The 16,705-nt window shown below is 36.1% G+C and overlaps 4 protein-coding genes across 6 annotated transcripts in view; 2 read left to right on the top strand and 2 right to left on the bottom strand.

Annotated features, from left to right (window-relative positions):
• The window catches only part of LOC105156769 (U-box domain-containing protein 19-like), a 2,239-nt gene extending 343 nt beyond the window's left edge, over positions 1–1,896 (bottom strand). The window contains exon 1 of the mRNA XM_020692163.1: positions 1–1,896. This exon is cut by the window's left edge and continues 343 nt beyond it. Within this exon, the coding sequence (XP_020547822.1) occupies positions 1–1,782 (1,782 nt within the window). The 5' untranslated portion in view covers positions 1,783–1,896.
• Positions 6,725–8,454, top strand: LOC105156601 (probable xyloglucan endotransglucosylase/hydrolase protein 33). The gene is made up of 4 exons (XM_011072779.2): positions 6,725–7,229; positions 7,348–7,448; positions 7,595–7,803; positions 7,896–8,454. The coding sequence occupies exons 1-4, from the start codon at positions 6,998–7,000 to the stop codon at positions 8,290–8,292; spliced, it is 939 nt and encodes a 312-aa protein (XP_011071081.1). The 5' UTR covers positions 6,725–6,997; the 3' UTR covers positions 8,293–8,454.
• On the bottom strand, positions 8,391–12,188 carry LOC105156602 (aldehyde dehydrogenase family 2 member B7, mitochondrial-like). Its single transcript, XM_020692164.1, has 11 exons — positions 11,914–12,188; positions 11,122–11,235; positions 10,870–11,012; positions 10,598–10,751; positions 10,280–10,509; positions 10,063–10,152; positions 9,701–9,874; positions 9,474–9,611; positions 9,127–9,264; positions 8,992–9,053; positions 8,391–8,918 (listed from the first exon to the last, which is right to left on the bottom strand). Exons 1-11 carry the CDS (start codon positions 11,972–11,974, stop codon positions 8,645–8,647), a joined length of 1,578 nt encoding a protein of 525 aa, XP_020547823.1. The 5' UTR covers positions 11,975–12,188; the 3' UTR covers positions 8,391–8,644.
• Positions 13,465–16,461, top strand: LOC105156600 (dehydrodolichyl diphosphate synthase 6-like). 3 transcript variants are annotated; one of them, XM_020698341.1, is made up of 3 exons: positions 13,465–13,625; positions 14,962–15,017; positions 15,112–16,461. In XM_020698341.1, exon 3 carries the CDS (start codon positions 15,156–15,158, stop codon positions 16,026–16,028), a length of 873 nt encoding a protein of 290 aa, XP_020554000.1. In that variant the 5' UTR covers positions 13,465–13,625; positions 14,962–15,017; positions 15,112–15,155; the 3' UTR covers positions 16,029–16,461. The 3 variants fall into 3 exon arrangements, with proteins under 3 accessions (XP_020554000.1, XP_020553998.1, XP_011071080.1); XM_020698339.1 differs by lacking the exon at positions 14,962–15,017 and adding an exon at positions 13,730–14,729; XM_011072778.2 differs by lacking the exon at positions 14,962–15,017.

Raw genomic sequence — 16,705 nt, 5'->3', positions numbered from 1 at the left:
GATTTTAGGCAAAGTTCCTGCACTTATGATAGCCATCGTTCCATCAAGTTTCTCTGCAAGAGTTGCTAATACTGCTAATGAATCTGTTATAAGATCTTCCCGTTGGGAAGACGACAACAGATTAACCAGCAAGAGGACTGATCCAGCAGCCAGAACCCTCCAGTGATTCTCAGGGTACATAAGGAGCCCCAAAATTGTGACCAATGCATTCTTTTTTGCACGGTCAGGGCCGTCCCTGAGTAAGTCCATTAGGCCTGGAATAGCACCCGGGATTCTCCCTATTGTTTTTCGGTACTCTTCAACCGAAGCAAGGTAGAATAATGCGCCGGCTGCATGCTGGCGAGCTTCTGTCGTTAGTCCCCGATTCAGAACATTGACTAATAGGTCCAATCCTCCATTTTCGACTATGATTGTCTTACTTCTGGAGTACTTTGAGAGATTCAACAATGCTGCCATTGCATTCTCTTGTGCCCCTGGATTGCTGGAGAGAAGCAAATCCAACAGAGGCGAGATGGCATCAGCTTCTACCAAACAAGACCTGTTAAAAATGCTTGTTTTGGTAAGAAGACGAATCTCGTAGGCGGACTTATGCTGCTCCTCACTTCTTCCAGCCATAAGCCTGCCAACGAGAAAACTGGCAACCAGAGTCATGGCCTGTTCAGCTGCCAGACTGCCTGCACCAGCTGATGATCTTGTTAATTCACGATTTTGCGTGCCCGATTCAGCAAATGGGATACCCTTTTCATGACAGTATTGCTTGATGAGCCGCTTCAAAGCATGATTTGGAACCAGATCCACACAGACTAGCCTCTCACCTGTCTTGGGACAGGTGTGGTTACCAGACCTGAACCATTTCAGGATTGAAGATCGATCATACGTGTGCCCAGTTGATATTGTCACGGGATCAGTCATGATTTCCAGCGAAATCGGACACCTGAAATCATCAGGATTCAAACAGCTGAGCAGCTCACTGCTCCACCTTCCGTCAGATTTTTGTGAGCCCTTTCTTGCATTGTCTACACTCGAAAAAAGAGTGCATCTGCAATAGATCATGAAAGCCATCAGACAACTAAGAAATCCCACTTCCCTTTTCTCAGCAGTCAAATACTCTTGGCCAATCTCACTCTCCAAAAATTTTACTTCTTTATTGCACTCACTCCAGCTTCTGATTCCCAAATGCTCCAGAACCCTTTCTAAATCACTGGATTCCGGAGCAATTCCACCTTCAAACTGATCAATAATCCCAAGAACCTTTCTCATGGCTCTTCTGTCATCCTTTTCCACTTCAAACTTCGCTTTCAGCGCTTGTTTTCTCACAAACTCCACCAAGTCTTTGACTTCATCAGCAACATCCAGGTCCGCCAAAGGCAGAACATCCAAAGCCACCACAATAGCTCTCATCAGCACGCTAAAATGAGTCGACACTTTCTCCGACTTCACCAGCATCCATAGCCTGGCATCATCTCCCGCACAGTCTTCCAACAAGTAATGAACTTTTTGGAAGATGAAGTGGAGCTCAGACAAGCCCAAAGCCATGGAAACCTCAAATCTTGAACTCCCATTTCGAATTTCTTCAAGAAAAACAACAAGGGTCTCGATCAATTGGATCGAGGTTCTTGCATTTTTCTTGTTTGTGAAGAATGCCCTAGATTTAAAGCCACATATTGTTTGGCCTAGGTTGATCAAAGAAGTGAGAAGCGTAGACAAAGAAACTGATTCACAGGGACGAATGGCCGGAAAATTTAAAATCCGGCGGGTGAACTCAATGGATTTGTTTATCATTGAGCAACAAGTATCAAAGAGAAGAAATTTTCAAGAAACTATACAAGAAACAAAGAGATAAGTCTATATAGGAACTTTTTGAACTTTGAGAGCTTTCTGTATATGACAATTTGTCTCTTGCTCTTGTGGTGGCAGTTGGCTATATATATGTATATATATAGGTTCGCCGTTGAATAACGTAGCAAGGGACACGTGGTGTCATTGCATGCGTTGACCGAGATCAAAGGTTAAGAACTACGACACGTGGCTAAAGGAGATGTGGAGAGTAATGGGATCTTCAAAAAAGGAGGCTGCAGGGAAGTTTTCCTGAACTAATAAGCTGCCGACACGTTCGCCGAGTATTTGGGTAGAGCTCGTGGGGGGAAGGGGTGCATGAAGGAACGTGCAGGTGCAGCCGACATCACTGCTGTCGCTGCGTCGTTTGAATTAAGAGGCATGGATCTACTGTACTATCTAAGAAATAAATTCATTTTTATAATATTATAGGTACTTTAATTTTGTTCTTATCTCTAAAATACTCTTTTAAATGAAATTGTGGCAAAATATTATGAAATCAGGTTTTGATGACATATGTGGATTTCCAAGCAAAAACAAGATTTTTAGTATAAAAAATAAATCACTTTTTAAAAAGTTATATGGGTAAATTATAATCAATGTGCTCCCTTGAAATTTATTATAATTATAAATTTCTCTTATTGTTTAAGAAACTACAAGTACCCTCTAAAATAAACAATCGTCTAACAAACAACTCTCGTTTCAGTCAATTGTAGAAAGTTATTTGTTAGACAATCATTTATTCAAAAAGAATATTATAATATTTCTAACAATAAAAAAATATTTATAATTTTATCGAATTTATCCAAATTACAACGTCCGTGGGGTTGAACCTGCTGTCACGACTTCATTTCCATAAATCAAGACACAATATATACAATTTATAACATATTGAATTTAATCTAAAATTTTACTTAATTGTTGCTGTTTGTCCAGAAAATTTTAAGCTCTAAATACTTACAATCTAATTGCCATAAATTTTCTTCAAAAAAACAAAAACTGCAAGAAAATTAGTGGATTATGGCGCATCAAACGTGCATGATTAACGAAAGGAAACAACACAGAATGAGAGGATGTCAATAATATTAGTGGATTATTAATCTCAAGTCAATTTAATTATGACAGTAATCAAATTAGTTGGCATTAGAGTTTGTGATAAGAAGGTGGTTTGTATTTAAATGTGTTATTGAAATCACGAACCTCAACTCATGGGAAAGAAAGATCACAGAAGGAATTAACGTTTTATTTTTATTTTTATTTAATTCAATCAATGATAGCTCTCAAATAATGGAACATAGATACATGCATTGTTCTATGTGTATATTATGATTTTCTTTATTATTATTATTCATACTATCTCTTTGATATATTTAATTTGACGGAACTATTTTTTAATTTTTGTAGGAGAAATTAAATAAACTTTCTTAAATTTTATGAATATAAATAACCTTTTGTTTGAAAAGCTTTCAATATCCTTTAATTTTAACATAGGTCCAAACAGCTAATTCAATTCGTTAGTTTTCGTTGGTTTTTCATTCATTTTTTGTAATAAACTAAGCAAAATGCCACTGTGGACTATGAAATATATTTTTATTTATTTTTTTAAGAAAAAAATTGAGATATTTTAGGAAATAAGTGGACAATATTTTTATAATTTTTTTCATCCACCTTATATAGGTTTTTCTGTATTTTTTAAAATAAAAAAAATATAAAAAGTGCAAAATTGACAATTTCAAGCCTTCATAAAAAATTACATAATTTCATCAAATATCAAGAAACCATTGGTAAATTTTCATACAACAAAAATATATTTATAATTATGCAAATATCAGGAGTGCCTATTGTAATTTGCCTCCTATATATATATATATATATATATATATATAATTCTTGTGTGTCTCTTCATATATGATTTTTTTATTATTATTTTACTATATCTATATTTGGTCTTGTACTAATATTTTTCTTTACTTATAAAAAGTGAAGAGTGCAAAAATAATACAAGTCTAATGAATCTAGATCGTCGTTCCAGACTTGGCTTGAAATGGTTATGGGCCTAAAGAGAAGGAACCTGCAAAAAAGACAAGTTAGCATTATGACGCCTAAATTAGTATTGGATTCAACGAAAAATAAGAGAAGAAAATTAATAAACATAATAAGGGATCGGAATATATTGATTAAATCGAAAGAAATATGTGAATTTGTAAGAGAAATGCTTGATGGGTGCTTGAAGAAATGCTTGGAATGTCAAAAGAGACGTCCCCCGCCTAAGGGACCAAACCTATATGTAGGGGGAGTGCCTCCACCTGCTGGGGGACTATTCCACTTTCCAAATTCTCGGGGGATGGGTTAAGGTGATGGGATAAGTGTGAAATTATCTTAATCAAATTGGATATATCCAATAAAAGTATCTTTCGGTTAGGGGAGACCCCTTATTTGCAGGAAATCTCAGCCGTCAGGGAAACCTTCCTTACTTTAAATTGACGTGGTCAGACGAGGCGGTTGATTGATGGGCCAGCTGCACACCATGTGGAGAGGAGAGATTGTTAGGTTTATGGGCCTTCGGCTGATCCTCTTTGTTGGATCTTGATCATGGCTCAAGTCCAGGGGTGTTTTGGGCCTATGTCCTTCGTCTCGAGTTGTTAGGATAGGTATATCAAACGACCCTGAATCTTGTTATTTTTCTTGGATTGGGACTCCTAAGGCATCCGCATGACAAAGTTTTAAACCATTAAATAATATAAGCAAAAGGAAAAAAAGAATAATTATTTCCTGACACCATTAGTTTAGATTGATTTAAATTTATGAATGGGCCAGCAGAATTAAAACGTATCGAGTGATTTACATTCCCACCCAGCCTAGACCTTAAACTGGGATGATCTATCCAGCCCGGCCAGTTTCTCACAGATCTTGCTGGTGAGGCCCAGGGCCCAATTATGGAACTAAATATTATGTCTTCTAATAAAATCTCCAACTTTCTTGCCATATTACACAAGAACTCTAGGCTTTGAAAGAGGAGAAAAAATAATACATTTCTTTTAAGGTTTTTGTTACTGTCCAAACAAAAGTAAATTTCAAATATTCGAGAAAAATTAAATTAGTAAAAAAAATTATTTATTATGATTTATTCGATTAACCATTTTCTTTTTCGTTTTGTACTAGAAAACAAATCGGATAATACTTTTAAATTATTAAAAATTAAACAAGAAACGACATAAATACCTGTAATGAAGATAGTTGAGAAGAATCATAGGCATATTTTATTCAGAGGCAAGGATCACAATCCCATGTCTCCCCACGCTTCTTCACCACTATAATTACATTATCTGCATTATTGGTCTTGCTCTTAAGGTAGCTGCATCCACATTCCAGAGTATGATTTTTCAACGTTAAAACATCAAATGACACCACTCCAAGAGATCTTCGGATGATATCACAAATCAGCTACAATAATTTATGGATTTTCTTTTTAAGTTAAATTACACTTTCTCCTCTTAACTATACGCGTTTTTACACTTATATTATTTAATTCTTTTAATCTCAATTTTGTAAAATCTCCATATTGCCATATGTAACTATTTTTCGATTGAAAAAATATCACATGCAACACAATATGGTACTTAAAAAATGTGATGTGATGTTTTTCGCGTGTGCACTACACATGATGTTTGTCCGGCAAAAAAATAATCATATAAGGCAAAGTGCAAGTTTCATAAAGTTGAGACGGTAAGTTGATAAAAAAATAACTTTAAATGACAAAGTGTAAAAACAGGCATAATTCAGATGATAAAATATAATTTACCTTCTTTTTATATGAATTGAGTATATATAAAAAAGCATCAACTAATGAATGAAATTACGTCACTAGTAAAATTTATATTGTATTGACGTGGTACATGTGATTTATATTTTTTTAAAAAAAAGAAATCCTATGCACGAATCCTAAATCCTTTTTGTTATATTTCCTTCACCCATGATGAAAGTTCGACATTTCCACATGATAGTTGAGCAGAATTTTAAAGATAGTAGGATAAATAATGTAATAAACAGTTCAATTATGTGAGAGAGATGATGACAAGAAATATACGCCAAACTCATCAGTAGTTGAAGTTTTCGGTGAAAACCGCGTCTATGGGTTTCGTGTATTAATATTAGTCATCATTTGTTTGTGCAAAATTGGTCCAATTGGGCAGCCGTCGCTTCCATCTTCTTACCATATAACAGCTGTTTGATAACAGAAAAATGGACAGTCAAGATATGAGCCAATAATGCATATGATCATTTCGGTTTTCATATTTGCTTTTCAGACAACCAAGAAACTGTCCCTGATGATGTATGTGCATGAATCATTAGTATATATATTTTACGTGTTTAATGCAATCTATTCTATAATATTACAAATAAATAAATTATTCTTTTATAAAAAAATTAAAAATTTACAGGAGTTGAATCATTTTAAAAAATATAAAGGAGGTAAATTGTTGTATATTAAAGTACACAGGCGGATTATTTGCTCATTCGCAATATCACGGGGAGTTGCTTGCATTTTTCATATCTTCTACTGACACAAATATTATATATTTAAGTTAAGGATAATTACACTCCCTTCTGCTGAGATTTGGTCCAATTATTAGTATATATCTTCCACGTGTTTAATATAATTTACCTCTTGATATTTTAAATGAGCAAATTAGTACCATATAAAAAAGAAGAATTAGCAATTTACAGGGGATAAATTGCATCATTTTAAAAAATACAGGAGTTAAATGACTATGTTTCAAAAAATACAAGAGTATAATTTGTTCATTTACAATATAATTTCACTTGCATTTTCCCTATTTTGTACGGACACAAAATATTATCTATTTAAGTTATTTCAAGTTTTGGATGGAAGTCGAGAGCTGCAGCCCTTCGAACACGGCCTCCATCAAGAAGCTGGAACAGCAGGACTATCCAAACATGTCATACTCAGTGCACATGAACTTGTAATTACTGTCTAAGAATCCCACATCAAGAATCAGACGTGATTCTTGGGAGATACAGACAGCCCGCAACTTGAAACAACTAAGCACAAAAATTTGAGCTTCTTTCCTACAAATAAATACCTCAGAATTCCGAAAACATTTCGTCCGTTCCATTGACTGAATTAATATAAGCTAGCATGGCAAGTTTCCATAACAAGTTATTCTTTTCAAGTCTCTTAATTTTCTGCAACTTAGTACTCGAGGTGTACTCGCGTGGCCCTGTGTATAGGCCTCCCGATGTCGAACTGTTAACAGATCGTTTCAGTCAAGTATCGGTTGCTCAAAGCTACAACGTGTCGTTTGGAGGCTCTAACATTGGTGTCACAAATAATGGGACCAGCGCTGATCTAAGTTTAGACAAATCCTCAGGTACCATGACTTAAACTAAGTGGCTAATATTAATTACCTTTGATGTTGCAGGAAAACTACAGCTACCCTATGTAGGTCATCTCACTCTTCTGTTTCTGTTTTTTTGGGTGATTTCTAGGATCAGGGTTGGTGTCCAAGAGCAAATACTTCTATGGATTTTTCAATGCTGCCTTAAAGCTGCCTGCTGGTTTTACATCAGGAGTTGTTGTTGCGTACTATGTAAGTCATTTTCATCGTATGTTCTGTTCAAAAGAACACGTTCGACAAAACATAAGAAGCCAAAAGGCCTGTTTATGCATCAAGAGGGCAGTCATGGTTCATAACTTCTGATGCAAATTTTTGTTTGTTTTTCGATTATATCTCAGTTGTCCAATGCCGATGTTTTCCCTCACAACCATGATGAGATAGATATCGAACTGCTTGGGCACGAGAAGAGACGGGATTGGGTCCTGCAGACTAACATATATGGCAATGGAAGTGTAAGAACTGGAAGGGAAGAGAAGTTCTACCTCTGGTTTGATCCCACCGAAGGTTTCCACAACTACAGCATCCTATGGAACAATCATCACATTGTGTAAGCTCATCAAGTTCTTGTCTTCTGACAATCCTTCTCAGAGTTTGTCTTTGTCTCAACATTCTGAAATTGCTAAATGAATAATATTGCAGGTTTTTGGTGGACAACGTACCAGTAAGAGAATTTGTTCATGGTAACGCCATCGGCTCAGTTTATCCATCAAAGCCAATGTCAGTTTACACGACAATCTGGGACGGATCAGAATGGGCGACTCATGGAGGAAAATACCCAGTTAATTACAAATTTGCGCCTTTTGTGGTATCAATGAGAGGAATTGAGATGGAGGGCTGCGTTTTGAATCAGAGGGCTTCATGCTCAAGGAGCTCCCTTTCGAGCTTGGACCCTGTCGACGGTGAACAGTTTGCCAAGCTATCAAGCCAACAGATGACGGGGTTGGATTGGGCTAGGAGAAAACACATGTTTTACTCATATTGCCAAGACAAGAACAGATATAAAGTTCTTCCTCCAGAATGCAATGCCAAACAGTAGATTTATATTCTTTATTCTTTGCTAAAAGTTTGTACGATTTTTCTGCAACATAAAAAAATAAAAGTTTGTATGATCAAGATCTCCATATGAAGGAAAGATTAGAGTTGAAAGTTTATATCAATCATGTAGAAATTACCGCGTTAACATAAGAACTCAAGTTCATCATGATTTCCTTTACTTCTGCGGTGGTTGAAGAGAAAACAACACATAATCTTGCATAAACACGGGATTCGGACTCTACCATGGATAATCCTTCTAAAATCCCAATTACTAGGTGTAGAAAGGTGAAATATTCTTTCAATCATCTTCATCGGCTGATTCATGCGAAACTCAGCCCAACTTTTTCCAAGTCTCACAACCATGCCGGGTTTTTGAGAGAGGTAACGACGGCCTTAACTTGCAAGTAGTTCTTGAGACTATATTCTCCCTTTTCCCTCCCGATTCCACTCATTTTGTAGCCACCAAACGGAATTGCAGCATCAAAAGTATCGAAACAATTAACCCATACCGTCCCAACTCTCAATGCCCGTGTTAGCGTATTAGCAGTGTCAAGATCCTGAGTGAATATTCCTGCAGCAAGACCATACGGGCTGTTGTTTGCCCTCCGAATCACTTCCTCATTGTCCCTGGAAATAGCAACTGATTTACTGACCATTGTAATTGCAACATCATATACATAAGAAGATAACTGCAACGTACTTAAACTTCAAAACAGTTTGCACCGGACCAAAGATTTCATCCTTTGCAATCGGCATATCATCCTAAAAAGAAGTTTGCAACGTTAGTAAAGGAAAAGGCAAAAAGGATCATCCTGCAAGACGGCGAGGTGATTACCTGCACATTAGAGAAGACAGTTGGCTGAATGTAATATCCCTTCGTGCCAAATCTATCACCACCAGTTTCGAGGGTAGCACCACATTCCTTACCATATTTAATATACTTGAGGATCTTGTTGAATTGTTCTGCATCAATCTGGTGTCCATAAAATAACTGTGTCAAGGTTTATGGACGTTAAAGCAAGGTGTGCGTCAGCTGTATATGGTAGAATTTGTCGTATTTCTCGGGTAAAAATTTTGTTTCTTGTTTGTACTAAAAGTTCCATTAAAGTGATGAAGTAGATTAAAAAAGGTAAAGAGTTTTTCAAGCCTCGGGTTGTCCACGTGGGAGTTTGAGTTTTTTACCTGAGGACCTTGTTCCATGCCTGTCTTGAAGGGGTCACCCACACTGCGTTTCATGGCACGTTCCTTTGCTTTCGCCACAAATTCATCATAAACCTTCTCGTGAACAAATGTCCTAGAACCAGCACAGCAGCATTGTCCCTACAGTACAGATGTTCCAAATCACGTGAAGATGTTCATGTTCCCACTAATCGACCCTAATAAGAATGGCTGATGAGAACAGGACGTACCTGGTTGAAAAATAGAGCAAAATGTGCTACCTCAACAGCTTTGTCCACATCTGCATCCTCACAAACAATAAAAGGTGATTTTCCCCCAAGTTCCAGAGTAACTGGCTTAAGATTGCTTTTCGCTGCCAACTCAAGAACAATTTTGCCTGTGGCTGTTGAACCAGTGAAAGCAAGCTGCAAAAAGTATATTATGAGAAGATCATATTTACTGAAACAAGTTGTTTTACATCATAAACCCAGTCTAGTATTTAGAAATAGTTAGAAATCTCAACCATGACACACAGGTCATTTGAAAATCCAAGAAATTATCTTCCAATCTCCATCATTAAACTCATGCAATAAGAACCTGAAGCTAGTGTTACCTTGTCCACATCCACATGGCTGCAAAGCGCGGCACCAGCCGATGGACCAAATCCAGAAACAACATTTAGAACACCATCAGGGAGGCCAGCCTGTCATAAAAAATACAATATCAACTATCATCAACATTGTTGTATAATATTAGCATCAGATGTTTGGGGGAAAAAAGGTTTGACAATTGCACTAAAAATGAAAAGTTTGTCTATGGAGCAGCATTACCTCAAGAAATAATTTTGATACCAGGAGAGCAGACAACGGTGTCTGCTCTGCTGTTTTAAGAACAATGGTGTTGCCACAGGCCAGTGCAGGGCCAACTTTCCAAGCAAACATCACTAGAGGAAAGTTCCACGGTATAATCTGGCCAGCTACGCCAATTGGCTCATGCAAAGATTGAACATTATAAGGCCCATCAGCTCGAATAGTAAGCCCATGAATTTTATCCGCCCAGCCTGCAGATAGACGAAATGAAAAGATGACATTTTAGATAAACAAGTGTTCCTCACATTACTCAGGTTCTGCATCTCTGCTAAGACGTACCAGCGTAGTAACGAAATAGCCTAACAAGCATTGGTATTTCTATATGAGCAGACTGTTCGTAAACCTTGCCATTGTCCCAAGTCTCAAGTGCAGCAATTTCATCATTATGCTTTTCTACCAAATCGGCAAAACGAAGCATTATTCGACATCTCTCCTGCAGATATTAAGCAATGTTCATTAGCTCTATGTAAAAATAATACACATCTAAGAATGGAGAGGAAAAACAGACACACACACACACACACACAATAATTAAAAGAAAAAATGGTTACATAGGCAGTCATTTTAGGCCAAGGCCCTTCATCAAACGCCTTCCGTGCAGCAGCAACTGCTCGATTTATATCTTCTGTATCACCTTCGGCAACATGTGCAATTACCTCTCCACTCCTGGGGTCCAATGTTGGGAAAGTTTTCCCTGTTTCAGTAGCATGATGAGTCAGCTCAAACAAATGAAAGATGGAACTCAAATATTTGGAGTATAAATAACAGTCTAAGCAACACATGAGAGAGAGCAGAAAGACCACCTGATGCAGCATCAACAAATTGCCCATTGATGAGAAGCTTATCATATTCTACAGTAACAGGTGGCTTAATTGGCTCCTGAGCTGAGGTCGTGCCGTACCGGTAAATTCCTCTGCCTAGACAAGATTGTTTTCATAAATAAATTGATTAAATCAACTCATCATATATCATCCTAAAATGCTACATGGTTTGCTAGAGTGTCTGAAACTCCAAGCAACACAGAAGTTTCAGAATTTGTCATGATCAAGAGCACATTCTCTCGAAAATCGACAAAGTTAAAACATAAATCATTCTTGGATTGGATGCTTGCATGGACATCAAACTGCCTGATTTTCAATTTTGCCCATATCTCTAAATGCTATAGTGAGTGTATCAGATCACAGCATGTCCAAAGAGCATCAAACAAATCATTTCCCGACCACATTCTAATGTATCAAAACAGTAAGATTTCGCCATCAAATGATCAGATCCCATTATTACAAGTCTTGTTTCACCATATATATATACACAAAGATGAACCAAACAAGTTTTGTATGAACATTACAGGGAATCAGCTACATATCAAACTTCACACCAAGATCGCTCGATTGCCAGAAAACCATGAAGACTCGTCAACAAAATCATATTCCAAGTAATGATCTCTTATGTTTCTTTAATCGAAAAAGGGAAAATCCAAAAAAAAAAAAGGATAATAAAAGCACAAAAATTTCAATCTTTGCATCCTCGTGAATCAACCCACATCAATCTACAAATACGCATATGAATACATGTAATGTGTTAACAAAACAATATACCGTAGCGAGAAAGCGAAGGGAGGGAGCGAGAAACAAGAGATGAGATGCTGCGAGCCGCCATTGACGATTGAAAACAGAGAAAATAGTAAGAAAACAGTAATCAGTTCTCAGTTGTAGCTTGACCATTACAATTATGTTGTATAGTAATGTGCTAACATCCAAAGATGTATTAAGCAAATTGCTTGTACAGAACAGAGCATGTAGATAACGTATTATACGGATAGTTCTTCGGGAACATCCGGGTTAGGATGATTGTAGCTTCCTATATTATGGAGTCTAAACTGCGATCATACGAATTCTTCTTTTTGTTATTATTTATACAGTTAATTAATATTTGGATTGAATTCTTGTAATGGACGTTATATCATCAATTAAGCCGTCACCTATGAACGGTATGTTCAAAAAAAATTTAGAGTGTATATGTGTAATTTTTCAAAAAGTATAAATGATTTATATAAAAAATATTAATATTTTGGTGGTTATATGTGTAATTTTTTAAAATACAGTGATGGTCTGTGCACAATAATTCTAGATTAAAGAGTATGGGGCGTAATTATTCCTAAATATAATTATTAAAAGCAATGTAAAAGAATTTTGTGGATGGAAAGGTGAGAGTTGTTGATTAGTTATAATTAAGATTTATTAACAACCAGATCGCCAATATGATAATTTTTCATGTTTTTTATGTATTGAGAATTCATTAAAAAGAAATGGAAGGAAAAGAACAGAAAGATGCAAGGTCACAATGTGTCAGTGGGCAAATCACGTATTGGATACTATGCACACACATGTCAAGATCTGTCAGTGCCTAAATTTTGACAAACACTACTCACCTGATGCCTGACGGCAGTTTCTTCCTCGATGTCAAGTGTTATTGTCAAATGGGGTGTTTGCAAATTTTAAAAATAAGTTTTTATTGATTTATTATTGAAAAAAAAAATTAAATGTATATATATATATACACTATAAATTTTACTTTAACCAAGTGAGTATAATAGTATAACTAAACAAAATATATAATTCCTTATTCAGTCTTGTATTTTTTATATTGAAAAGGCAATAAAAAGAGTTAAAAAGGTAAATTTACCATCCCAAACACATTTATAATTGCAAAATCTTCATTAGTAAGATAAATACCTTTTTGCTTATAATCAATTTACAGATTTGTGATGATTTATCCACGTTCAATTTGTTTGCACGATTTTTTTTTTTAAATTAATTATGATAAATAAACTATAATAATTCATTTTAATACACTGAACAATACCTTAATGTAATTAACAAAAATAAAATGAATAAAATTATGATAAAAATAGTAAATTACATGACTGATTTTTTTTTTATTCACATGCATCCATAAATACTTAAATTTGAACACAAAACTTATGGTATGAAAATTTGAGCCCAATTTGATATTTTAAATGATAAATTTATTTTTTAAACTTTTTTAATTGCTTCTCCAAAATTAATAATATAAGGCTAAATTAGAAATTACATATTTTTGTATACCCCTATTCCAAAGGGTCTACTAATAATAAAAGAGTGTAAATTTTTGAAAGATTTTCGCAGACCCTCTTAAAATCCTAGAACAATCTCTATCAAGTAAAACGTAGATACACAAGTATGCGCTTCCAGGGAATCTACTTCTTTTCCTCGTCAGGAATGTAGAAAAATTACGGCATACGTCGTTGACCCCCGCCGACGCGAATCAGGTTTCTCTCAATTAATCTCTATTTTTTTTTTCTTTTTTAAGTTTTTGCGGCGAATTTAATCCTCTTTTCGTTTTTGTTCATTCATGTTTTGTTAACTGATGAAGGAGCTACGCGAAAGCTAGTTCTTTTGGGAATCCTCGTAAAGATGCAGCTTTTATGTAATAATGTGCGGGGCTGTTGTGCGTATACTTGTACAGATATGAATGTGGGTGTTTTTTAAATGTATGATTATATCCGCTCTGTTCTATTTAACTAAGTGAACTGAATCCCTGTAGCGTTGGGGCAGCAGGTTATTGAAATCCCTCCTAGTTGTGTGAACTTTTAGTGTGAAAATTCTTTTGATTAGTTTGCCTGTAGTAAAGTAACAGATTTCTTAGTTTTGGACCTTGGACTTTCCACTGGGTTTTTGTAATTCATTGCTATTCTCATTCTTTTGTTAATTTTGAAGTATCAAAGCTCCAGTCTCGAAGTGGTGATGTGGGGGAAAGGAGAAGTTTTTTGTTCTTTTGTATTGGTTTAATTAGGCATAAAAGTACTTTATTTCAATAGCTTAAATGTATATATATATATACGAATATTGCCTATAATGACAACGAAAATAACTATATAGATGTTTATATTAGTTGCCTCTTGGATTGTTAATTGTTTTTTCTCACAGATAGGTTAGATTTCAATGTTCTGTTGTGGTTAGGTTAGAGGTTGGATTTTTGGCTTTGATAGAGTCATTAATAGCACAGGTAGTTAGGTAAGAGATTATTGTGTTGGTAAAGTTTTTTACTTTGCTTCTCTAGCATTTAAATTCAACTAGCTGATCCAAATCCTAGGCCCTTCTGTAAGGCAGACTCTCCAGTTGTTCTGTTTAATTATTTGAAGCACCGGTGATGTAAAGTCATGCTTCATTGCCTCCTTTGATTATTTCCTACGCTAACCGATGTGGAAGGCATAAGTTGTAAATATTTCCATTAAGAAGTCTGAGTTTCCAATATATGTTAACAATTTTCTTTCAAGAAGCCAAGATAGAGGATCATGGTTTTCCGTATGGTTTTGGTTGCTATCCTGTGATCTTGGAAGTAATAATGATGCTCTGAAGAGGATCGCAAATCAGTAAGTTGAACCAGTGATTTGAAAGTTGTTCATTTCATCAGCATTTCCATGTAGAAACACTGGCTAATTTACTTATAGGCAGTTGAGGGGAACCTTGAAATATCTTTGCCACATTCTTCCACTCTCTTTTATGCGTGATATTGGTATTCTGATGTTTGATAGCTTAAACCAATATGCAACGCAAGGCAATTAGTCCTAGTCAAGGTGTGTACTTATGTGATAAATTTGACAGGTTTTCATGAATAGATCTACTCGATTTTCTTCTACAAAGGGCTTGTCTCACCTCTGGTCTCCTCCCCACTCTTTCTGCTATATAGTTCATCTAGTTTTGCTTTTCCCAGATAAGGCACAGAACATTGAAGTTTTTTAATGTTGTTATCAGGTTAATTTGCCTTCAGCATTCTAGCACTTGTATTTCAAGTGTTTATGGAGAAACAGAGCAGTAATCGAGCAACTCAGTTAATTGAAGGTTTGGGCAGCTCTCTTCGCAGATGCATATGTTCGGTTCTTTCAGTTGGTCCTGTTCCAAAACATATTGCATTTATCATGGATGGAAATAGAAGATATGCTAAGAAGCAAAATTTAGAAGCAGGAGCTGGCCATAGGTTTGGATTTCTAGCTCTGATGAATATTTTAAAATACTGTTACGAGTTGGGTGTGAAGTACGTTACCATTTATGCTTTTAGCATTGACAATTTTAAACGACGACCAGAAGAAGTTCAATCCACTATGCAGTTGATACAGGAAAAAATTGAAGGGTTAATTGAGAAAGAGAGTATAATCAACCGTTACGGAGTGAGAGTACACTTCTGTGGAAACCTTAAACTTCTGAGTGAACCCGTGAAGTTGGCGGCTGAAAAAGCTATGAATGCCACTGCATGTAATTCAAAGGCTGTGCTTTCGATATGTATTGCCTACACCTCGACTGATGAGATTGTGCATGCTGTTGAAGAAGCGTGCAAAGAAAAACGGGATGAATTTAGAGCTCTTGACAAAAGTGGAGCCGGATATGGTTTGAGTGGGCTAGGAGAGAATGCAACAGATAGAAACAGCCCTCTTATTGATACAGCAGATGTTGAGAAACATATGTATATGGCGGTTGCACCCGATCCTGATATTATAATCCGCACTTCTGGTGAGACCCGCTTAAGCAATTTCCTTTTGTGGCAAAGTTCATCTTCCCTTCTGTACTCCCCCAGGGTTCTTTGGCCGGACATTGGCTTTTGGCATTTGGTCCGAGCAGTTTTGGACTTCCAACGGAATTTTGCTTATATGGAAAAGAAAAGGAAAGAAAGTTAGATTCATTCACAGATGAGACCTTTGTATCTCAACTTGCTCATGTCAGGGATTCTCTTTGGTCTTTCGATTGGGATGGTGATCTTAATGGATTTCCCTTTACAACAGATGCATATATGGGTCGGGACTTCTTTTTCCAGTGTCCTTACCCTTGGCATGGTGGTCATTCATTCTTCTGATGGAAAGGAAATATACATTAAACGTCACAGAAATGGAGTGTATCTTGTAACTTAGGAAATTGATGTGGCTTGATCTTTTTTGATCGAATCAGGAGTATTGTTGTGTCATTATGCCACTGTTATCAACTCCGAAAATCTGTAATCTCTCTTTCTCTCATATGCAACCAATGTAACTTTTCAGTGGTTGATTCTGTGTTGTGAGTGTTGGTGGTTCACTCTATATTATGGATGTCCCTGCAGATTATTTTCCCTTGTTATCTGCTGTCTCCATCTCTCTCGCTTTTTGTGTCATTCATTTATGATTTGTCAGACCCAAGTCTATGCAAGAAACTTGTGTAACAAAATCAGTTAAGGTGATGGTGTGAGTCCAGTTGCTGCTGTTGAACATGGTTTCTTCACCTGTAATCTTCTGCTCTACTACTAGTTAAATCCTACTCTGAATGGTCCGGTTGATATACCCCAAAACTCTACAATTTTTAGCATATTCTTTGACTTAAAGTT

Source organism: Sesamum indicum, linkage group LG2 (assembly GCF_000512975.1).
Source record: "Sesamum indicum cultivar Zhongzhi No. 13 linkage group LG2, S_indicum_v1.0, whole genome shotgun sequence".
Taxonomy (NCBI): domain Eukaryota; kingdom Viridiplantae; phylum Streptophyta; class Magnoliopsida; order Lamiales; family Pedaliaceae; genus Sesamum; species Sesamum indicum.
This window is presented reverse-complemented; position numbering and strand designations above follow the sequence as displayed.